Source organism: Lissotriton vulgaris, chromosome 9 (assembly GCF_964263255.1).
Source record: "Lissotriton vulgaris chromosome 9, aLisVul1.2, whole genome shotgun sequence".
Classification (NCBI taxonomy): domain Eukaryota; kingdom Metazoa; phylum Chordata; class Amphibia; order Caudata; family Salamandridae; genus Lissotriton; species Lissotriton vulgaris.
In genome coordinates, this window is record NC_141697.1 from 141,511,152 (window position 1) to 141,536,393 (window position 25,242).

Here is a 25,242-nt window from a genome sequence, read left to right on the forward strand (position 1 = left end):
ATTCTCAGTCTTGTTCTCCTTCTCATTCTCCTGACAGAAAATAGAGACGTGCCATACCTCAGAGGTCATCAGTCTCAAGGAGACACAGATCAAGGTCTCCTAGAAGTCGGTCTACAAGATTTCAACACCGCTCTCCTAGAGAGCGAAGACGCAGGTCACCTTTGTGGTCCTCTGACTCCAGACTACTCACCAACTCTCTCAGCTACTCCACCAACTAGGGTATCACCACTAGATGATATCGTGACTTTTAATGAGGTCTTGTGCAGAGGGGCTACAAAGCTAAACATTGAAATGCCTTCTTCTGCACCTTCAACATCTGTGATCTTTGAGACTCTGTATCACAGGCCCTCCTCTAGACTTCTACTCCCTCTGGTACCTGGATTGCGAGAACCGGCTCTCCATACACTCCTAACTCCGGCTTCAGTGGGAGCAGAACATTCACGGATAGCAAAGAAGTATAGGGCACCTCAATAGAACCCGTTATTTCTTAGGTCTGATCCACCACCTGACGCTGTCATTGTGTCAGCGGCTAGAAAGACTCACACTGGGTCATCATCTTCTGCTGTTCTCTGATAAGGACAGCAAAGCCATGGACTCAATTGGCAAAATAATGTGCAACACGTCTGCAGCTTACATGAAGGTGGCCAGCGTTTCATCGTTGTTGGGCCAATATGACCGCTCTCTTTGGGACTCTATCACGAATTGCAGAGAAGCTACTGAAGGAAGACTGGCAGGATTTTCAAGAACTCCTACATGAAGGGGGTCTTGTGGCTAATCGGGTCATGAGCGCAGCAGCAGATGCCTCATATCCTGCGGCTCATGGTTATTCTCATGGAATCTGGGCCCGTCGATCCTCTTGGTTAAGACTTACAGGGTTGAAACCAGAGGCCCAGCACAGGATTCTCAACCTTCCCTTCAACGGACCATTCATCTTTATCTCTCATGCTGACGATGAGATGTCTTGAATGAAAAACGAACTAGACACCTTGAAGGCTGTGGGGTTAGAGAAAAGAAAATATTTCAGGGGTTGCTACTGACCATATGATCGGCGCCAATACCAGCAGAGGGTTCAAACCCCTAACTGGTCTTCGCAGCACCATCAAGCAAGATCTTACTACCACTAGCGTAGACTTGGTAGAGGAAGAGGAGGCTCAAGACAGACAACCCCAGCAGCTAAACAACCGTCTAAGCAGTGAGTGCTTGCTTCCCCCAACTCCGTTACCCACTCCGGTGGGGGAGGGGGGGGGGGAGTATAGGTTTTCACTTGGACAAGTGGACCAAAATAACGCAGGATAAATGGGTGCTCAATATTGTGAGGAAAGGGTACTCAATCAGATTCAAGTCACCTCCACCTTCGGTACCTCCTCGGAAAAATACAGTACATCGCATAAGTATGCTAAGATTGGAGTTCTCCTCCCTGCTACAAAAACATGCCATCGTAGAGGTTCCCTGCCACCAACGTCGACCCGGTATCTATTCCAGTTACTTTTTGGTCCCAAAGAAAGGTCCAAACAAGGAGTTCAGGCCTACATTAGATCTCAGACTATTAAACAAATGTTTACTCTGAGAAAGGTTCAGAATGTTGACATTACACCAAGTCATTCCACACATTCATCAAGGAGACTGGATGTGTTCCAAAGATCTTCAGGATGCTTATTTTCATCCCAATCTCTTGGAAGCATCGTAAGTTTCTAAAATTCAGAATACAATCAGACCACTTCCAGTTCAAGGTCCTGCCTTTCGGGCTAAAGTCTGCTCCTCACACTTCACGAAATGCATGGTGGTGGTAGCGGCGTTCTTGAGGAAAATGAAGTGTGCAGTTGGGATTGGGAAAATACAATTGTGTCTCTCTTGCAAGAGACTTCTTGAATTGGATATGAAAAAACAGAAGTGTCACTCACAAGCGAATTTACAAAACTGGGCGCTGCTTCTCCACATTGGTATCCCCCTATTTGTTGAAGAGATCACCACGTCTTGGTCAGCGTTGTTGCCGAAGGTCCCAGTGGATAAACGTGCAAGGGCAGGTAGGTCAACCTTTTGCCAGACTCCAAACCTACCTTCAAATTGACCTCTGTGCTATATTCAACTTTGTTAACACAACGAGGGGTAGAGAGGAACGCACCCAACACCACCACATTAACAGACATGTGGTGACAAAACTAGTGTGTTTTGAAAAATGCCCTCACTCACACACAAATGTGTGTGACCTGCTTCATCATCGGGTCTGCTAACAAAACGCACTGGCGTAGCCACGCACATGACTCAGCACAGGGAGGGGGAAACACCAGACAAACACAAAAGTGACAAAAACAGTGATAACAAAGGGAGTGTTACCCAGTGATGGAAGAAAGTGCAGTGTTAGAAAGTGCTTAAAACTGGCTCATGGATACCTTTTGGACCTTTATTCATAGGTTCTATGGCCAGGATTAAAATAGTGAAGGATGGGAAGTGTTTATAGAGAATGTCAAGTTCCCAAAACACCCCTCCTTAACATCTTGGCTGCTGTGGCTTTTCCCCTCCTGTGCTGTCATTTTATGACTACCATTGTTCATGACGAGCTCAGCTCGTCATCAGCATAGCTCCACTGTGCCTCATGATGAGCTCAGCTCGTTATGAGCATCGAAGGGGTTAAACTTCCAATGCCAACATGTTTCAACCGTCTTACTGTGCCCCTAGTGAACAGTTCACGCCGGTCTTCATCAGGACGTCTACCAGTCCAAGTCCAGTCTCCCACCATACCTCAGTCCAGTTAATAGATGGGGTGAAATGATCATAGTCGATCAGAAGGCATGCCCACCCCACTAGCCCCTGAATGGGCGCCGTCCCGACCAATCACAACTCTGCATGCAGCGTTGTGATTGGCTATGGGGAGGGAGCCCAGCTGCCACCTTCATGTGCCTGGAGACAGAAGAGCAGGAGGAGAGAAGACTCGGGACCCACGAAAAGGTAGGTTTTTAATTTGTGTTTTTTAAATTATGACCCCCTTCATATCCCCCAACCCTCCCCACCCTCCCTCCCCCGGCGAGCCATGCTGGCCGCTATTGGCTGTAGATGTGGAATATCTTGGGTGTCAGAAGATCTCAATCGATCTGTATCAAGACGGCTGGGTGATGAAAGCCTCAGCATTGCAGTAAGCCCTGAGCATTTCCAGCGCGTAGTTACTATCCTTAAACAACTGGGGTTGTATGTTAATCAGGCAATGTCACTTTTACCTGGTGCAGTCCTTACACTTCCAGTGGGCAGTGTTGAATATCCAATGAGCAAAAGTGTATCTTCCATAGGCAAGACTATTATTTTGCCATCTGAAGTATAGCAGTCGTCTGACAACAAACCAACAGACTCCAAGACAAATCTCTCCTTTTTGGGTCCCAATGGCATCCTGCATTTTCCTGTTTCACAGAAAATACCCATCTTCATATTGAAGCCATTACAAGACAAAGTCATACTGTCTCCGCATGGAGCCTAGTACCTCCTATGGTGGTGGTGGTGGTGCCATCAAATGAAATTTCCTTTGTGGAATGGACTTCTATGAGGATATTCCAATTCAGACAATTGTGACTGATGCCTCCCTAACTGTTTGGGATACTTGTACGACTCAAGGCAGATTTAAGGTACATGGTTTTCCAAGTAGATAGTTCATCATATCAGTCTTCTGTAACTAAAGGCTGTATGCATAGCCCTGAAAGTGTTTCTTCCTGCTTTCAAGATGGACTGTCTGCTTATTTAGACTAACTACACCACAACCATGCCTTATATGAACAAAGTGGGAACGAGATCTAGAGCGCTGCTTGTGGAAGCGCAGTTCTTCAGGAAGTGGCTGATAGCCAGGAATCTAAGGTTCACTTCAGCTCATCTTCCAGGCACCCAACATGCTCAAGAAGCTTCCCTAAACATCACATTTCAGGGAAGCCACACTATGTTTTTCCTTTGTTAGATCTCTTTGCAATAGTAGAAGCCCCAAAATGTCCCATCTTCAGCTCCAGAAGGCTACCAGCAATCGAGAAGAGGAATACCCTGTGAAACTGCTGGTGCTGGAAATTGTTTACGCCTTTCCACTGATTCCCCCTAATACCATCACCAAACTAACATACTGAAGAGCCAGGATGATTTTTTTTTGTTGTAAATATTTTTATTATTTTAAAAACAAAGAAAAGAGATAGACATATTGGGTGCCATACATTCCGGTACAATAATGAGGTGAACAGGCATAAAACAGGATATACACGAACAATGCAAAAACAGTTGAGACGCCTACGCTTACGTTTGAGAAACAGGATGTGCAGTAGTACAATATTCGATCCACGTTTAGTGCCAGTCCTCAGAGCTTGTCTACCCAAAACAGTCAGAATAATAAGAAGCATGATCACCAGATATTAGAAGACGATCGAAGTAAGGATATTCCACCAACTATACTTATAAAGAAAAGTGAAAAGAGAGTGAAGAAAAAGAAATCATAAAATAAAAACCAAATGAACTGCTTAAAACTCACTGGGGTTCCTTGGCACGCTCGGCCGAATTGAAAGATACTACTGGGTTTTGGAGGGAGGTAAAGAAGATAAGATCTATAGGCTCTAATTTAACGGAAATTAACTGGAACATCACTGGTCCTATCTGGGTTGAACATTTTGCTAAAATTTATGCTACACCAGACAACCCTTCTTCAACTCTACTCCCCTTAAACCCACTTAACATCTCTGTATCTGAGGTTGAGGATGCCATATCGGAAAGCGCTGGAAACAAAGCGCCCGGCCCTGATGGGCTCTCAATTGACCAGTTGAAGTGTGAAGCCGATTTCTGGGCTCCACTGTTATGTAATGTTTTTAATAATTTAACGAGCGGGCAAATTCCAGAAACATGGTCTTGTAGCAAAATCGTTCCCATTTTTAAGAAGGGCGATAGGCTGGATCCTGGGTGTTACCGCCCCATTTCGTTAATCGATAACACCTTGAAAGTTCTGGGGCGGATTATCTTTAAAAGGATTAGAACCTGGGCAGACGAGAGTAAGATCCTACATCCCAGCCAGCTCGGTTTCCGTAGTAACGTTGGAACGGTGGAACAATGCTTGAACCTGAGTCTGATTATGGCGAAATATAATACTGCTAAGAAATCCCCTCTATATTTTGGCTTTATGGATTTAAGTTCTGCTTTTGATTTTGTTAACCGTTCCCGTCTATGGTCCACCCTTCTCGATTATGGTTTAGATGACTATTTGGTCCACTTTTTAGCTTTTTTACATAGTGATTTAAAAGCATGTGTGCGTGTAAACCAATCTGGTGAAGTTTCTGACGACATCAGCATCGGTAGGGGGGTCAGACAAGGGTGTGTGCTGGCCCCCCTCCTGTTTATTCTGTATATTAATAATTTGAGCGGCTCACTGAGTATTTTAACAAAAGATGTACCCCACGTAAATGGAGTCCCCATACCTACCCTTCTTTACGCCGATGATGCGGTCCTGATAGGCCGCACTCCAAAGGCACTTCGCACTTTAATTTCAGGATTTGTTCTTTTTATGGCCGACTTAGGCTTGACAACCAATTTTAAAAAATCCCTAATCATGAGCTGTTGTCCTAAAAATTATAAAATTGCCGAGATTAAATCAGGGTCAAATGTTTTGAATAGCACTTGTACTTTTCCCTATCTGGGGTTGCTGTTCTCAAACACTGGTTCGTGGCATGCACATGTATCTTATGCTAGGAACAAGTTGGGTAAAGCCATAAATTGTGTCACCTCTTTGAGACAACCCAACCATGCTGATGTAATTACACCACTAGTTAAGATCTATCAAACCCAATGTATACCAACCGGCACTTATGGCGCCGAGGTTTGGGGTTACACAAACTGCTCCCATATCCAAACGGAAGAAAATAGGTTCTGCCGGAAGGTGCTGGGTGGGGTTATTTGCTCCCCTTACTATGTATGCCATAATGAACTAAATATCTCATACATAGAAGACTTTGTAAGATCCAGACCAGCACTCTTCTGGCTAAAGATATGGATTAACCCGGCTGCCACTCTGACCCGTGACATAATTTTGGACTGCTTGAGATGCGATAGGCACACTGCATACCATGGTTAAAAGCGGTAAAAGATTGCCTTGAAAGTGTAGGGCAGGGCTCTTTGTTTACTACACCCAGTTTAATAAATCGTTCCCATAAGGCCATTATTCGTAGGGCACTATATGATTTGTATAGAGAAGAGCGGGAAAGGAAGAACTTGTCTAAATGCACTGTTATAAAATACATGGGCTATTCTGAACACATTAAACATCCAGGCCCACCACACAGGTATTTACGTTTGCATCTTGGCAGATGGAATAGGAGTTTACTGTTTCGCTTCCGAGATGGGAGCATAGTAAACTTACTAAATTTCCCTTTGGGTTACAACAAACACCTAGAAACTCTGAATTGTCCATGTAACCCTAACATGAAACAGAGCCTTATGCACTTTTTGTTCTTTTGTGGTTTTTATAAAAAGCTTTCCGCTCATTATTTAATGCCTTATTGTAGAAAACATGAATTGACTAACTTTAAAATAGCACTGAGGTCTTTCTTATTACTGGGATCGGATGAAGTAATATTCAGGGTGAGCTGCTTCCTTAAAGCTGCTGTTAGATCACGAGCCACTTTATATACTGAGGTATAATAATTGCACACTGCACTCTTTTATGCACTTTAAAAAATCTCTTATTTGCACATCCTCTTTCTTTGTAAAATTTTTAATGTGGACATATTAACGATGCTGTCATTACTCATCCATTTTTAAATTATGTTTGTTAGAATGTATTTTTTAACTGTGTATAAAGCGGTTTTTATAGTAAGAAGGGACAATTTGCGTGTAGATGTGAAATTGAAATTGATTATGCCTGATTGTTTCTAGATTTGTTTCCCAGATGTCATTATTGTACTGTATTGTTTTAATTATATTCTGTTTGTACTTTTATGGATGTTTTTCATTCCGAATAAAGATCTTTTGACTTGACTTAAAAAACCAAAGACAAAATAAAAAAAACATCCCCCCACCCTGCACCCCTGCATATGGCTATTGCCTAACCCCAACTAGCAGCATGCCTGTCGCCCCAACTAACTAACTTCTAAAAGTAGAAAGAGAAAGTGGAGGAGAGCATATTCATACATGCCCCCGGTCCCCCCCTCCTCCCTGCCAGAACCAAGAATCCCCAAACTAAGGTCCAGAAGTCTATTAAGCCGCATATACGTAGCGCAACAGGGGAAACTTTAAACACCGCCCAACCTCCCGAATGCATCATGATAGCAGACCCCCTGTCCAACAAGACTCGATGCTAAACGCAATCACTCAGTCTCATCCTTGACCCGTCCGATCAGACGTGCGGGCCCCTTCCGGACAAACTGTCGCCTCCACAGGATAGTCAGAACACGAAAAAGATGTATCAAAGTTAAAATCGAGATGTAGCGGAGAGATGAAAGCGCTGAGAACACCAAGTCCAAAAACTCTCCTCGCCATTATTGACTCCCAGCTTCGTTTCGTCCGCCATCTTAGTGGTGCCGATATACGGGGGAGAGACGCGGTTTCCAGCTAGCAACAGTTCCCATCAAAAGACTCCGGAAAGAGAGGATCTAGCAGTCCTTACTTAATCGGCAACGATCGTAGGCCAGACAATCCATTCACAGCATCGAGCACGCTTCCATCAACCAAAACATTGGTCTGATGCTCCAACACCTCCTACAGTACGGGGTTTGCTTCTTCCAACGACGTGGCCATCTTGGGGGTCTCGAGTCGTTTCATTACTTGTAGTGGAGTAGGGTCCGGTCCACTCTGCCCGATTTCAGACAAACGCTCCATCGTTTTATGAATGCGGGCTTCAACACGATCATGAAGTGACTGGCTGCCAACAAAGTTCGTAGTGACGGGTCACTCTCAGTCCGTTCCACTACTCCTCGGTCGGTCTCAGTCATGTTCACGTCCCCAGAGAGCCCGGTCTCCCCGGGGGGAACTGATAGATGTGGAACGGACAGCGGCAGAGGGGGACTTATTGATCGGTTCAATATCAATCCGGACTCAGCTACCGCAGGCGGAGATCTTAACCCAGCGAGCACCGGTGGGGCCAGACCGGGTCACCGGGCCAGGGACCCCCGCCCAACGCTTCAGTTGTGCATCGTCACCCCTCCTTCGATGTTACCAGCTCAGCCAATCGCCGTCAACTTCGGTCCAAAGAAAAACTTCCACTTCGGTAGACCGGACCCCGTCCCAAGACCACAGCCGATGTTGTTCAACTGAGACCCGGCTGGGTCAGTACTTGAGACCCCGGCCTCCAAGCTGGTCTAGGCTGCAAACTGCCACACGACGTAACTTCGTCCACCAAACCGGTAGAAATCTCGGGATTGCACCATTAAGTTGTAGTTCGGTTCATACACACGGAGGCAGGGCGCAAAATCAGGATAAATGACAGGATCATCTCGCAGTAGTCGGTGGTCGGTGGAGCCGGGAGCTTACGCGGCCATCTTGTTTGCTAGTGTAGCTCCTCCCCCCGAGCCAGGATGATTTAACATCACCAGAGTTGCGTGGAAAGTGGAGGTTTCATTTCTTGTCAGAGAATCCACAAAAGAGATTGTCGTACGGGGTGTATCTCCTTCACATGTTCAGGGGTCAGATTCTCCCTCCCAAGCTGCCGTCTTTTAATTTTTGCCGCCTGGATCCTGCACTCATAAAAAAATAGACACTTAAAACTCCCTTAAAAGTGTATGGTCAATCTGAAAGAAGGCAAAGACCATCAACAAGAGTTTCATATGCCTTCAAATGGAAAACATTTTAACTGGTGGTCACTAAAGAATTTCAATCTAACTTTATGTCAAGAAGAAGCACTATTTCCAATTCTTCTTCATTTGGCTAGGCCAGGCTTACAGTTCTCTCCCATTGGGGTTTCATTTGGCAGCTGTTCCTGCCATTAGGAAGTGTTGTACACTAAGCTCTTTTTTGAAACTCCCAGTGGTTAAGGACTTCCTTGAAGGAATTAGAAATGTTTTCCCCACTGATAAGGAGAACATCTCCTTTGTGGTAACTAAATATTTTTCTCTCAAGGCTCATTGACTCTCCTTTTGAGCCAAATAGTTAAGATTCCCTTCAGCATATATTGTGGAAAGCTGCTTTCCTTGTAGCTATAACATCACAACACAGCTTGGAAATATTCAGGCATTGTTTTCCCATAAACCCTAAACAGTGTTCCGTAAGAACATAGTGGTCATTTGGACTCTCCTCGGCATTCTCCTTAGGCTGTTCTCGTATTTTTAATTAAAGCGATCCGCCTCTGTTGACTTTCCTTCAGAATCTTACTTGGCTAGTTGAGTGATCTCTCCATATAGTGGATGTAAGGAGAGTGTTTACATTGTATGTGGACAACACAAAGGAAAACTAAGCACTTGGTAACCATGGGCCCTTACATACAGTGCTAGCCACTTTTTATAAAATCACTTTCAAGATATATAGTCTGTTGCATATATTTACCCTATGAAACCCTAGTAAGACTTGAGGAACTCTTTGTGAAGTTCATTCTATTTTCCTTCTATTCTTACACTGCTCTAAGTAGGGATGGACTTGCTTCTCTATTCATTGCTTGATTATCAATGAAGATCTCCTGCAGGAGAAGGAATGGTTGCTTACCTGTAATCATAATTTTCCTTGAAGGGAATTTCAATTATAATCATAAGCAAGCCATTTTCCTCCTGGTGGAAGAAAGGAAGGAAGATAATGTTCTTCTGTAGTAGGAGCTTTGTTTCTATTGTAATAATAAGAACTGGAGCAACTACCATTTAGGGGTACTGGAGTGCTGCGACTCCCTAAAGCTGCAGTTTGTTTTTGAGCCTTAAGCATCTACTGCCTATCTGGCTACATTGCCTAATTTTTCTATTTTTTCCTTTAACAAGGTTTGCGAAAGTGTTTTTTTTTTGGTGTCACATATTTTTCTATATTTGTAATAGGGTTTACATTTCAAGTAAATACATGGAATTTGCAGTTATGGTTTTTTTGACAGGCTACTAAATATTTTTTGTTTGTTAGAAAAGCATGGCTTTTCTAATAGAAAACAAATATGAAATGTATTTTCTTTGGATAAAGTGTTTTAGGATGCTGTTTGTGGGTGGGACTATTCTGGGCTTGTGATGTCAGTGGAGATTCCCCTGAAGGAGAACCTTTTGCAGGTAGGAAACCATTCCTTTTACTGTTGGCTATGTAATCTCCACGAACAAAAGAAGTGAGATTTGAAGCTGAACTATTTTATCTTTAACATATTCCATTTTTACCAGGTCCATGCCTATATCATCAGTTATTTAAAGAAGGAAATGCCTGCAGTATTTGGAAAGGAAAGCAAGAAGAAAGAACTGATCAGCAAATTGCCTGAAATCTATGGCCAGCTACAGAGGGAGCACCATATATCACCAGGAGATTTTCCTGATGTCAAGAGAATGCAGGTAAACTGCTAGTGACAGTTAGAAATACAACACTGTTGGGTCTATGTGCAAAAAGTGAAATATTAAATAGCTGTTGGGCAGTGTTTGCACTAAGAAATGCATTGAAAATATTTTTTTATCCTTTTTACCTTTTTACATCTGGATGAAAGGATATTGTACATGCAGTCACGTCTTCAGGATTGGGCACTATCAGTCACTCTCGTAGTGCAGACAACATAGCCGACCAGGCCGTCCAGTCTTGCTCAAGTTTTTCATCCTTGCACACATGGCCCATTCGCACCTCCTCCGCAACCGCCCACTCACAATTATATCTCAACCACGTTACAAAGGTGTGTGGGACTGAGCCATGCTAAAATAATGAGTCTTGTTTCCAAAACCAGCCTTAGAAGGATACATTTACTCCTTAATTTCTTTGACAGAGGGGCTAGGAGCAAACCCAGCAATATGTGCCATATCTCCAACTGAACAGATCAGTACATAGCAACAATGTTCTGCCAGTAAGAGGTCCGGGAGGGACACGTCCACACCATATGAAAAATGTTTGCAGCTGGGACTCTGCAACCTGCAGGTGTCCAGGTGGACACCGTAAATAGCATTCAACATCCACAGAGTGAGAAGTCGGATGTACAAAATTGTATTGTAGGAGTTTGAAACGTGCATTGGAGCTGACTTTCAGGACTCCCTCATAGACTTTCATCCACTCCCTGGCCAACAAGAATTCCCCTAATAAGGTGTCACATTTGGTTTGTACACTGAGCTCTGCTCGGAGCAAGCCATCCCGAAGAGCACGATAGAGATGGGATATTAGTCGACAGCCCTGGGCCATTCCCAACATGACCATTAGAGTATTAGACTTATACGGCTCTTCAGGAAAGGATGGCCACACCGCTCTAGCTGTACTGAAGATTTTCATATATTGAAGATATTGCCCAGTTCCTAAAGAGAAATAAGTAATTGTGGTAAAGTGCTGCTCAACATATAGGTCCCCCGTAAGGTTACAGTCCTTATCTCTCCATCCCTTGAACCGAAATAGACTCAGCTATGCTCAAGAAGGGCCTGATCAGCCATAAAGGCATATCCGGCATGTATGGAGCTTGTTGGATTACCCACCGGAAGACCCCATCTCACACAGCCGCCACCTGTCGTATAATATAAGGAAACCATGATGGGACATGGAAACCAGACATAAATGTTGCAGGGATTCTGCACAAATGCATAACCATGCACAGGAAATGGGACCTTGATGTATAGGGACTGAGTCTTCCTACCACCTTAGTTCCCACAAACCCAGGACCAACTAGCTATAGTGTCTCACTTGCTCTCCTACACAGAGAAACAAATGATTAGACACTCCAGAACGCAACACTCCCAGATCTCTCCGCAATCGCGGTAACAAGACGCACCATCTCTTCCAGGGGGACCTCATCAATAGTCATAAGCACTAAGCACTCATGGTTCTACCGACCAGGATCGAAAGGGAATGCCCTTTTGATAGACTGGCCAGGGGCATTTGTGTACGCCTTTCCACCCCTTTTGCTGATCCCAAAGGTGGTGACCAAGCTGGCCCATTTGTGCACGAGGTTGATACTGATTACCCCGGACTGGCCGAGACAATGGTGGTACCCGGATCTTCTACACCTATCAGAGTACCCTCACAAGAAGCTGCCGTGCAGACCGGACCTGCTGTCCAAGATGAATGGGAGGATTCATCACCCCAACCTTCCCTCACTGAACTTGGCAGCATGGCTCCTGAGGTCCCCCAGTATGGCCACCTAGGACTACCGCTGGAGTGCATGTCCATCTTGAAAGAAGCAAGAAGTCCGTACACGAGGCATTCCTATGCATGCAAGTGGAAACTCTTTTACATGTGGTGTATGCAAAACAATTGTAATCCAACCAAGGGTCAGGAGGAGGTCAGGAGGAGGTCATCCTTCCTTACCTACTTTATCTGGCGAAAGCAGGGTTGAAGTTTTCTTCCATTAATGTGCATTTAGATTCAGGGTGCAGGAGTACGCGAGAGACCCTTGGCCACAATCGGGTTGCATAGTATTAGATCTGGAAAAGGCATTTGATTCGGTAGAGTGGCCGTATCTCAGAACGGTTATGCAAAAGTTTGGTCTGGGTGACGCTTATCTGGACATGGTGGGACTCCTATACCAAACACCTACCGTTCGGGTCCGGATCGGGGGCCTGATATCGGATGCCATACAGGTGAGGCGGGGCACGCGACAAGGCTGCCCGTTATCGCCGCTACTCTTCTCGTTGGCCATGGAGCCGCTGGCGGAGATACTGAGGATGCAGGGCGCCGAGTGGGGCATCCCATTGATAGACGGGGTACACGCGGTTTCCCTGTACGCCGACGATCTACTCCTCTACGTCAGAGACCTGACGCGGATACCCCCGGGGCTCACCGATGCCCTCCGCGAATTCACAACACACTCGGGACTAAGGGTCAACTGGGGTAAGTCTGGGGTTTTCCCCTTTCACCCAGATATGCAGGAGTGCGCAGTACAGCTAGGGGACACGACACTGACATGGTATGCCGGCACCTTTAAGTACCTGGGCATTCACATTTACAGGAACGCAGCGGATATATTGGATGGCAACCTGATTCGAGCCATAAATTCCTTGCGGGCACAGATCCGGTTCTGGGGCACGCTCCCGCTTAACGTCCCGGCCAGAATCACCCTGTCCAAAATGATAGTCTTACCTAGACTTCTGTACTACTACTCGAACATACCGGTGTATGTCCCAGCTCGGGTCTTCAAAGACCTGGAGGCCCTAGCACGAACGCTTATATGGAATGCGGGGAGACCGAGGGTGGCCCTGAAGAAATTGTATGCCCCGACGTCCTCGGGGGGGACTAGCGGTCCCGAATCATGAGCATTACTACCTCGCCGTGCAGCTCCAGTGGGTGGTGGCCTGGCTCGCGGGCAGAAACTTGAACGATACGGCCTCAACAGTCCCTGCCATGACCCATGCGGAGGCTCTCGCACTGTTCCACCCCCTTAGAGGCGCGACACATGAGACGCAACTGCACTTAGCAGTGGCACTGCGATGCTACAAGCGTGCACTAAAATTGACCAAGTAGACTACACCCTACGCCCCAGCGTTACCACTGGAGGGACTGCCCAGGCCTGGGGGAGTAGTGACTGCAGCGCGCCTACACGACTGGGTGCAGGTGGGACTTGAAACAATGGCGGATCTATATGACGACGGGACCCTGGTACAGTTCGAGGGGCTAGTGGAGAATCCTGGACTGCCAGCGGGACACTTCCTGATGCATGCATCAATGATACGGGTCCTAACGGAACACTGGGGCGATATGTCCGCGGAACCCGAGACACACCTCTTAATACAATACCTACACGTTATGGGGGCAGGGTCACACGTCGTACACTGGCCAACGCAGGCGCTGAGGTCCCACACAACGAGCTCCCTACAGTCGCTCAGGGACAGGTGGACTACTGACAGGGGGGAGGACTGGTCGGATAAGGAGTGGGAAAGGATTCTAGAGGGACCGCAACACATTCCCCGCAACTCGAGATTCAGAATCATACAGTTCTACATCACACACAGGGCATACCTGTCCCCGGACAAGATTAACCGCTACTTTGGACTGGATACCTCCAAATGCCCACGATGCGCGCTACTGGACGCGGATCTCCTACATATGCTGTGGGCATGTCCCAAGCTACGGACGTACTGGCACGATGTCACCACGCTGTTGACGAAAGGGACGGCACTAAGCGTTCGCCACGACTGGGACACCTGTGTGCTGGGCCTCCTCACCAGGACGAAACATAACAAGGCGCACATGAGGTTCTGGGATCTGGGGCTGGTAACCGCCAAAAGACTCATAACCCGCCACTGGAAAGCCGCGGAACCACCCCTGACGAAACACTGGAGTGCCTCCCTCATCTACTGGGCGACCGCAGAGGGCACGGTGCTACGTAGGGAAGAGACAGCGGGGCGGAGGGCCATACCGATAGCCCAGATATGGGAGGGCTTCCTGCGAACATTTACCAGGGTCTGCCACGATAAAGGAGTGATGTAAGGGGATGGCTCCTCCCCAGCGGAACGGGGGACACGTCCGGGCAGCAGGCAGCGTAGTGAGAAAGGGGAGAAACGAGAGCCGCGCGCAGACAGACATGTAACACCACCCCTGAGACCCATCGCTCGCCCCCCTTCCCCCCCCCGCTCGCCCCTCCCCCTCCCTCAGAGCCCCCCCCCACCCCCCCCCACTTCTCCGCCCATTCCGCTCTCCCCCCCCCCTCCTCCACCTGTCGGCAGGGGCCACACACACAGTCGACTCCACCAATGCACCCCCACCCCGGGACTTAGAGTTATCACGCACCACTCGTACCACCTCCCTGTGAACACTTGAGGCCGGCACCCTGCGAGACCACTCCACCCGGAACTATCGAGACAGGGCCCACACTGCAGCACCCCCTCCCGGAGTTAGGGTTCATTACACCCTCACTTTCTTTCCTGTTTTTCCCCAGATTGGAACAGCGACACCCACAGCAGAGGTCGCCCCCCAGTTGACCACGCTAGATCTGCCTTTCCCACTCACACCTTTTACTTTTAACACACGGCGACTACACACAGGAGTGCAGCACACATGCAAGCCACTGCCGCAACCTTCTACCCCACGGCGACGAAATACTGAACCTTCTAGCCGTCCACAGCACACATACACGTTGCCCGGAACCGGGCCTGGATGGTTATTCACACTGTTGAGGAACATCACGCTTCGTCACTGGCCAGTAGGTAGCGGACGCCGGGGGTGCGGCTGGCCATTAGGCTGCCCGCCTGGACGGGTAAGGTCAGACATCCTGGTAGGATCAGCACTGCGAATTACACTGTAATGTAACAATGGAATGAACGGTCTGGTGCATGCAGTGTCCGCCCAAATGACAACAGATGGAGTTCTTTTATTTACAAGTGCATTTATTGGATTTTCAACCGTCGCCAACATTCGCTCTGATACTGTACGAGCTGCTCCAATTGTTGTTTCCCCTTTGAATTATGCACATACAGAAATGTAACTGTACGTCAAGTGTTTCAATAAAACAGATTTAAAAAATAAAAAATAAAAAATTAATGTGCATTTAGCAGCTATAACTGCAAATAGACGTTCTCCTTCTCAACCTTCCTTCTTCCAGTTACAGGCTGTTAAGAATTTTTTGCAGGGTTTAAAGAAGGTCTACCCTCCGGTCCGGCCTCCTTCACCACCCTCCTTCACCACCCTAGGAGCTAAACCTGGTGCTATCAAAATTGATGGGTCCGCCTTTCGAACCCATACACAAAGCAAACTTACAGCATCTTTTTTGGAAGGCAGCTTTTCTTGGTAGCGATCACGTCAGATTGCAGAGTGAGCGAAATACAGGCTCTATGCTCTAAAGAACCTTCTACAGTCTTCCATCTTAACAGGGTTGTGTTGAGGACGCACCCCTCTTTCCTCCCAAAGTTGGTGTCAGATGTTCATGTGAATCAGACCATCTCTCTACCCACCTTTTTTCCCAATCCCTCCACTCCAGCTGAGAGGGTTATGCATTCTCTGGACCTAAAAAGGGTTTTAACATTCTATCTGGATCGGTCCAGGTCTATAAGAAAATCTGATCAACTATTTGTTAACTATGGGTCGATCAGAACTGGTTTTGCAGCTTCAAAGCGTTCCATCACCAGATGAATAGTTTCATGTATCAAGCTTGCTTATCAATTAGCTCAGAAACCCCTTGGGTTTACTCCTAAAGTGCACTCTACCAGAGGAAAAGCGGCTACTGCTGCTTTTCTTAATTACGTGCCCATGTCTGAAATCTGTAAGGCGGCAACCTGGAGGGTCGGGCGTACCAAGCTTTTACGAGGCACTACTGTGTGGAGTCAGACACCAGAGCAGACACCTAAGTAGGCCAGACCTCCTTGAGGAATCTGTTCAACAGCTGATTTTGGCTGTTATTTTTTGTTTGGTCATGTTATTCTCATTTACCTGCAGGAGGTTGATGAGCTTTCTATTCAGTGCTTATGACTATTGATGAGGATCCCCTGGAAGAGAAGGATAAGTTACTTGCCTGTAATCCTAGTTCTCTTCCAGGGGTATCCAGGGGTATCCTCATCAAAGTCATAAGCAACCCACCCGCTTCCCCAGGTAAATGAGATATTTCTAAAGTGTTAAAGGATATCTTTGTGCCCTGACCTTCAGGGTTATGCAAAGAACAACTGACCTAACTGTCACCCCTGAGGCATGATGGAAAGCTAGGTGTCATGGCTGCCTTAAAGGCACGGTGCCAGTTGGTTGAAAATGTTTTCATTTTCTAGGCTATTGGTTTACTATGCAGCCTGTAGGCTAAAAATGTCTACTTTATTTGCAGTTTTTACCTTTTTAAGAGTACTTTGCTCATTAAAAAACAGAGTTAAAGTGCTACTTGCCCTCTTGTGTTTTTATATATTTGCAAATACAGTCTTTGTGCGTAATTACATTGGTTACCTTCCTATTGGGAGCTGCATTGGTATGAGAAAAAATGATATATATGTAGAGCTGTATATATGTGATTTCCATATATAATTTTTTATATTATTTCCAGGGTCCCCGCACATGGGCGGGAATATTCAGTGCTTATGACTTTGATGAGGATACCCCTGGATGAGAACTAGGATTACAGGTAAGTAACTTATCCTTTTCACTTACTCTCTTGTACTCATCCACAATAAGACCTGACGGAGACACAAAACAGTTTAAATTATTTATTTTAACTGACGTGCCCTAACATACAGTATACATGCCACAACAGGCAGGAAAATACACAGTACAAACATTGTCAGTATAGCAGTCCGTCCATAAACCATGAAGGGAGAAGTCATCATAAAAAGACAATGGAGAAGGACTATAGTGCCTAACCTCCCTCTCCTCGCTAAGAAGAAGTATTATTATATAATAGAAGATCTCTGGGCTTTGTCAGCAGATCCCTTACCTTAGCCTATAGGTGGTGGATCAACATCATGGGTGCTCTTCTCCCTGGAAAGGTCCCTTTCCAAGTGTGTTCCACCTATTCATGCACCGCACTAAACACCCAAGTACGCTGTTCAAACAACAGCTGCATCGGTATGTTTTGTCTAAGGGCTAAGGACTGGCTAGAACAGGATAACAAGGGGCATTGTACTACCTTGCACATAATGTTCAGTCAAAATCCCAGGAACATGCAGAGAACGAACACAGCGATGAGATCTCATGTGAAAGCAGTCGTTGAAATTATTGCAAAAAATATGGACGTGTAGTAACGTGTGCAAAGCAGCAGGCAAGGGGCAACGTGCTCATGCTAAGTTAGTGAAAAACAAAAATTTCCCCATGGGCCAAGTGACACCCTCCGCTTGACCAGGATGTTGCCCATATGCAACAAAATCAGAGGTAACAGAGGCTTGTCGAAGACCAATTCGTGTAATTTTGAAGCCAAAAACAATTTTGTTCTACCAGGTATTATGTTCCAAAATTGTGCCAATTGGGCGCTCAAAAACTGCTAACCATATCTAGTTACTCTTCAAAGTCAAAAAAGTTCAGAGAAAAGCAGCATGCTGTGAACTCCAGAACGTTGACTATTCCTTCCATCGAAAACATGTATGCCATCCAGTTCAGTAGGTCGAACTAGCACAGATGCTCCTCATATCCAGCAGCATCTCAGGGCAACCTGTGTTAACCTCAATAAAACTGTCGTCTATGAGGAGCTGCACAAGAGCACATGTACCCAAGTCTGCCATTGGTCCGAGTAGAGGATCGCACAACAAACGTCTACCCCTGGCAGACACTTTAAAGGCGTCATTAACAGATCGTAATCCAGGGCAGCGTGTGTGGTATTGGACAGGCAGACATCTATGGCCCATTGAAAAGGGCACCAGAGGCAGTGAAACAAGCTGCACGCAGTTAAGTAGGCATAACAGAAGGTCAGCCAGTAGTCGATGGCAAAAGACTGCACTGACACAGCACCAAAGAGCTGCACCATACTATCATGGAACCGTTGCAACTGGACCAGGTTTGGCAGCTCCACAGATCGAGCATCCATTGCGAACCAATAATAGGAGAACCAGCAAGCCACAAACCAAGAGAAGCACCAGGGAAAACCCTCCAAAGGCGGTGGGAAAAATAGAATAAATAAAGGCCGGAATTACTCCAAAAATAGTCTGAAAGGAAGAAACAAGGTTGGATCCCACAAGTTTAAAAAAGTCAGCACGGCCCTCCGTATCAGACACATTAAATATTTGGTGTATTAATTCTCCAAAATGGAGTAGAAGATTAGTGTTTAACGGCGAGTGTATCTTGCTTGCGGTTCTTGCTACCTGCAGTTCGAAGGTCTCTCGAACCGATGTGAGAGCCACTTCTTGTTGAAACAATAGCGCTTTGAGTCTGCTTAGTTATTGAAATTTGTTTACAAAGTTGGAATGGAAGGCCGAAGCAAACTATTTACAATCCCATGCAGGGGTGGAAATAGGACATTGCTGCAACAAGTAACATGTTGAGAAACCGTTACTATACACAGGATGCCCGTTCTCAAGCCACAGCAATCGTGGTTATTCAAAATAAGATAACTACAGTTTGAAAGCAGACGGGAATAGTCGCCAGGACAGTGGTGCCTTTCAAAAAACAATTCTGATAAGGGGCCGAATAGTTACAGGCTCTGTGAACCTTAACTTGTTTACAGACTAGGGAATGTCCTACTGTGGAAACGCAGTCCTCCCCTGTAAGGAAAACTTCCTTTCCAGCGCGTTGGCATCTGTAAGCAAAAGGTAATGACCATAATTAGTGGAAAAAAGTATTGCAAGGGGCTCATATCTCCGAACGGGATGATGTTTCATTCATGCTGTGAACCGAAAAAAGAGAGATAGACATTGAAATAACCCCATGTATTAACCACACAGCTAACATTGTGTATGTGGCATCTTTCATGGACATTAATCTCTATTTATCAGTCAAATTAAACGGCAAAAATAGTGCAGAAGCATTCAAATAATCCCTCGGCACTTTGCCATTTTTGAGTGTTTGCGATGTCCAAGCTAACTGCATTACAAAACGTAACTGATTTTGACCATGATACAAAACCCACTTCAAGTTGTACAATGTCAATAACAGAAGATACAATATTATCCAAAGTATATATATGGGAAGACATTGTATTAATGCTGTTATCGACAACTGTAAGCACCTTTTCTAAATTAGCCTGATAAATTTGGCGCAGACGCACCGCAGCTTCCATCTGAAACCGTTAAAAAAATTCATTATATGCGGAATAAATAAAAAGTTTTGTTCAAGGAGACTTTGTACCTAATGGAAAATCAGCCAAATTGATGTCACCTGACAAACGAGAGAGCTGTTGTTTCAAAGACGATAGTGGTGAATGTTCCAAACATTGCTGACATAATTTACCCACTGAATATGTGGTAATTGTATGCGAATGTGGGAAACGTGGATCAGGTCGACTTTATTTAAAACCCTGTGTAGGATTTAGAAAACATAACTGACATGCATTTGAAGTTGTCTGTCACACTAACCATCCTAAGGAGTCCATATTGGACGTGTTAAGAGTGCCATTTTGAAATAAGACCGCTAAGTCTTCGATTGTGTAGTTAGTGTGTGTCTGCCATGTATTATATGGAGCCAATAATGGAATGGAGGGAATGTTTAGATTTTTGGCTAAACCAAAACAAGTAGTCTGCTGTACTGTGTCAGTTAAAAATAAGATTTGGGACGATATTAGACTTGCACTATGCAAAGCTTCTCTGCCCTGCACTTGCCAATCTTTAGTATCCCAAATGGATTATAAATCAATTGTGTCCTTTTAATGCTGATAACCCATCAGGGAGAAACCATTCCTCACGGACGGATGTATGACGATACATCGCAAACTAAAACAACGCGTGCTTTTACAACGCGGTTTTTAGTTCGCATGTACCGTCACAACGCATGTTTTTTCAACGCATGGCATTAGTTCGCATTTCCTTTGAAATGCCTACTATATGCCTTTACATTGTACTCCACTTTCCTGCATGTATTTAAATCGCTAAATATCCCCCAAACACTAACACACTACCCTACAAACACACTGTCCACAATAATACCCTAGAGTACATAATTTAAAACTACCCCAAAACAGTACTCAAAACACGACCCTACCCCTACGTACAGTCTGTCCCGGACCTGCTTACACAACCCTAAAGGCTACACCAATACCATACACTACAACCCCCTGACACTACCCTAAGCCCTAAATTCTTAAACACTAGCATGCACTACAACACCCTTACACTACCCTAAGCCCTAAAGTATTAAACACTGGCATACACTACAACCCCCCTACACTACCCTAAGCCCTAAAGACTTAAACACTAGCATACACTACAACCCCCTGACACAACCCTGAGCCCTAGCGCCTACACTACTACCACCTGAGACTACACTAAACCCTAATCCCACTTACTTCTCTCCTTCCTCGTGGTCCGTTCCCAGTGCCGCCCAGTCTCTGCTCCCGGTTCCTGCGTTGCTGTCTGTGCTCCGATGCCATTACATCACATGCGTTTTAAATGCGCATGCAATGTAATGGCCCGCGTCGTAAAGTGTACGCGTGGTTACGTTGCATTCGTTGTAACGCATAGGACGTAACGGCCTACGAAGTAACAGCCGCGTTGTAATGGCTGTTTCCCCTCACAGACATAGAGTAAACCAGTTTAGCCTGTGTTATCATACATTTAGTTTGGGGTGGCATCTTCAATTGATAAAAATAGGACTGTGGTCAGACAGATTGTAACCGGAAAAATACACAAATTTACTTTACTGGGTTTTTGAATTTCCCAGTAATGGTGTTGGGCAATGTTCCCATTGGGTATAATTAAACAAGCATTTGCAATGCAGTCTCTCGCACTTTCGTGAGTTTGAGCTATTAGTATTGTAAATGGTAACTCCTTTTATTTTTGTTTTAAAACACAAAACACAAATGAAAGGCATTGTAAGTTACCAAGCCAATAGCTCAAACTCGCGAAAATGCAAGATCTATTGCATTTCAAATACTTGTTCTCTGTGGCTGATGAGGACAACAGTATAACAGGGTGTGTATTTTTACAGTCTCTTGTGCAGCACACATATTTTTCTCTCTTGAAGCTACCTATTCCCAATGCAATTAACCTTGCGGAGCTGGGGAAAATTACAGAGGCGCCGGCACCGGCCTTTGGCTTTTATAACCGGCCGCAATGACTTCAACCCACTGGGGAAATGCCCGGCGGAGCAAAAGGACAGTGACCAATTGGTGCAGCCTTCCGTGGCCTTCAGAGGTCGCTAAATCAAGCACTGTTAAAGTGATACGTTTTTAACACGTCACGCAGTGCTTAGAAATGTAAAAGAATATACATCGCAGTATAGAACAGTAATAAAAGAGCTTATGATGCCAATATGCCATTTCAAAGCGCTAAGAGCTCTGCTCACGCTGAAGACAGCCGTGGGAGGTTTCCCCACACTAGAATCTGTTGCGTTTGTACGCCAATTCTAACGCAACTTGTATTTTAGTGGTCTACGGCAATGTCAACCCCAGGCCTTCGGGTCCCCAGCCTTTTGACAAAGCTCCCTCTTTCCTTCCAGAGCGGCCCATCCCCATGCAACAGATGTAAGTAGCTCCCCTAGAATGGATGGCCTTACTGGGAGTCGCAGCAGAGATGCCGAGGATCATATGGGCATGGAACGTGCCAATTCGATCTCTCTGTGGCAAGAGTTTTTGCGTCACTGGTTCCAGCCTCGTGGGACGCTGGGGCGCTTTTGGGAGCTACACGGGCTGCTCCCGCCTCTGAAGCCGAAACAGCCAGAGGGATTACCCAAACAGCAGTGGCCGCTGCAGGCCAGGTGGAGGTGCATCTGCAGAGCGGTGCTAGGACGGACCCCACTCGGCTTTAAAACAGTAGAGAAAGCTTTCGTTCAGGATTGAGGGGCACTGACGGAGCTGTGTGAGGATGTCAGGGGAGGGAACGGCCAGGTGGGTAGGGCATCGGCAAGCTGTATGAGGGTACGGAATTAGAACGCAGGGGGCACTTAGGAATGAGGCTCACAGAACCGTATGAGGGCAGCAGGGATAGACCAGCAGAGGGCGCCGCTGGAAGCAGTGGGGGTATCGGATGTATGAGGTTACAACGCATGCTATTACAACGCATGCCTTTACGAAGCAGGTTTTACAACGCAAGTCGCTGCGACTTGCGTTGGGGGGCGCTGGATAGTGAATAGTTTAATTTACTATTTCAACTCCAGTCCACTTGGATAGTAGGGAAGGTGTTGGAAACTATTCCCTATCCTAGAGCGCCCCCCCCAGCGCAAGACGTTGTAAAAGTTGCGCTGTAATGGTTGCGTCGTAATGGTACTTCGTTGTAAAAGTTGCGTTGTAAAGGATGTTCCCCGGGGGTATCTGTAGAGTAGTGTGAGGGCAGAAGGGCTGTTGGAGCCAACGGTGCTACCAGTCCGGTGGCCTCAGAGTCTCAGAACTAGAGAAGCAGATTACGCAGATGGTTTAAATTTCATATCTAAAAGAGACACGTTATTGATAGATTCTTTACCTTAGAATATCCCCAGGCGTCAGACTGGATCCGGAAACTTTTGCGCAGCAGTACCCTTGCCCGTCGGTAGGCGTCCTCTGCGGCTCCGCGTCCGTCGTCAGCGTCATGGGCGCCGTGATGACGTCGTCGGAGTACTTAGACGCGGCCTCAGCGTGATGACGTCAGTTCTTCTTTTTTCCGCGCCAGCCAGCGCAGATCTGGAAAAAGCAGTAACCCTAATCAATTTTTGACTAACTTTTTGGGATAATTTTTGATCATTTCTCGAAGTCTTGCGACTCCGATCGGTGCCGTAGGGATGCCTGGTTTCAAGCACTGCGAGGATTGCGACTGCACGATGTCGGTCACGGATCCTCACCACCTGTGCCTAACTTGTCTAGGCTTCGACCACGACGACAAGGCCTGCTCCGACTGCCGGGCCCTCTCTTCGAAAGCTAGGCGGGAGCGGTCCCGCAGGCGACTCGAACTCCGGCAGTCGGCCCCGCCCCGTGCCGCTGAGGTCCCGGTCCCACGGGAGGTCGAGGGACAGGTCGCGGGGACGGAGCCACCACAGCTCCGGGAGTCGGCACCACTCCTCCGGGTCGAAGTCGTCGTCAGGTAAGAAGCACAAGAAGTCAAAGAGGCGTCATCTGGTGGACCTTACAACCCCCCCGGCGTCGGTCCGTCTGGTGTCACTTCCCGCGCCGTCCTCGGGCGGCGCCGCCCTCGGTGCCTCCTTTGCTCCGGTTCCGGCATCGGAACAGCGCCGCTGGGCGCCGCTTTCGATGCTGTTTGGAGATTTTTACTTCTACGAACCGGCCCCATTGATTGAAAACCCGGAGTATCAGGAGATGGGCGATGAGGAGGATTGGGAGGGGTCTGAGGACCCTCTGATCAAGGAGTGTCAGTCTCAAGAGGACTGGGCAGGAGACCTTGGGGAGGCCAGTGGCCTGGACACCTCTCCAGACACTGGTTTTGTCTCCCCTCCTACCGTGGCTTTGGAGGAGGGGGCAACCTATAGTGTGGTGTTGATGAGGGCTGCCAAGGCCTTGGGCCTTGAGCTCCCCGTCGCGGCCGTGATGACTAACCTCCTCACTGAGGTCCTTAAACCGCAGTCAAGCTCGACGTTCTTTTGGGCACTTGGTCCAGGCCCGCTACGGGTTCGCCCGTAGATAGGAACGTGGCCAGACGCCACCGCCCGGCCCCGGGCGACCCATGTTTCCTGTCCACACACCCCACCCCCGAGAGTCTGGTCATCCAGGCCTCCAATTCCCAGACCGCATTCCCGTCGGCTCTGCCGGACAGGGAATCCAAGAGGTACGAGCAGTACGGGAAAAAGATCTTCTCCTCCCTTAGTCTGGGACCGCGGTCTTCCAACACTGCATGCCTCTTGGGCCGCAACACCCACTCTCTGTGGGAGACGGTTGCGGAACTGCTGGAGGTACGGGCCAAACTCGGCCAAGCTCTTGTGGATGGTTGGGATGCAGCGAAATACTCAATCCGGTGTGGGCTGGATACCACCGACTCACTAGGTAGAGCGATGGCAACAACGGTGGCGGTTAGACGCCACGCCTGGTTGAGGTCCGCCAACTTCTCGGCAGATGTCCAAAATACACTCATGGACATGCCGTTCGATGGCCGTCGCCTCTTTGGCGACAAGGCAGACCACGCGCTTGAGCGCTTTAAGGACTCCAGGGCTACAGCCAAGACCTTGGGCCTCTCGGCCCCGCGCCAGCAAACGGGTGCCTTACGCTCCTTTCGTGGCCAAGTAAGGGGCGCCCCCACACGTGCCGCCAGCCACACGCCGCAGACTAACATCCAGAGCGGTGGTGGCCGTGGAAATCGCTGTGGAGGCGGTCGGGGACAGCGGCGAGGCCAGTCCACACCTTCCCCCGTAGCATCTGCCTCTAAACCCTCCTAGTCCCTCCTCGGCCCATGTGACGCCAGTGGGGGGCAGGGTTCGCCATCAAGACTCTCACTGGTGCACTGTCACTTCGGACAGGTGGGTGCTGCAGATCGTCCGGAGGGGCTACTCCCTCCCCTTCGAGACGACCCCTCAAGCCATGCCACCGCAACACCACCGCGTATCGGGGGATCACTTGCGGCTTCTGCAGGAGGAAGTTTTGGCCCTCTTGGCTAAGGGGGCCATCGAGCACGTTCCTGGGCCAGAAGTAGGATGTGGTTGCTACTCCCACTACTTTCTGGTACCCAAGAAGGTCAAAGGGGGCCTACGCCCTATCTTGGATCTACG

At 47.3% G+C, this 25,242-nt stretch overlaps 1 protein-coding gene across 1 annotated transcript in view; it reads left to right on the top strand.

The window, feature by feature from the left end:
- The window catches only part of EHD4 (EH domain containing 4), a 197,566-nt gene that overhangs the window by 147,987 nt on the left and 24,337 nt on the right, over positions 1–25,242 (top strand). The window contains exon 5 of the mRNA XM_086937222.1: positions 10,275–10,439. Within this exon, the coding sequence (XP_086793348.1) occupies positions 10,275–10,439 (165 nt within the window). The remainder of the gene's footprint in view (positions 1–10,274; positions 10,440–25,242) is intronic.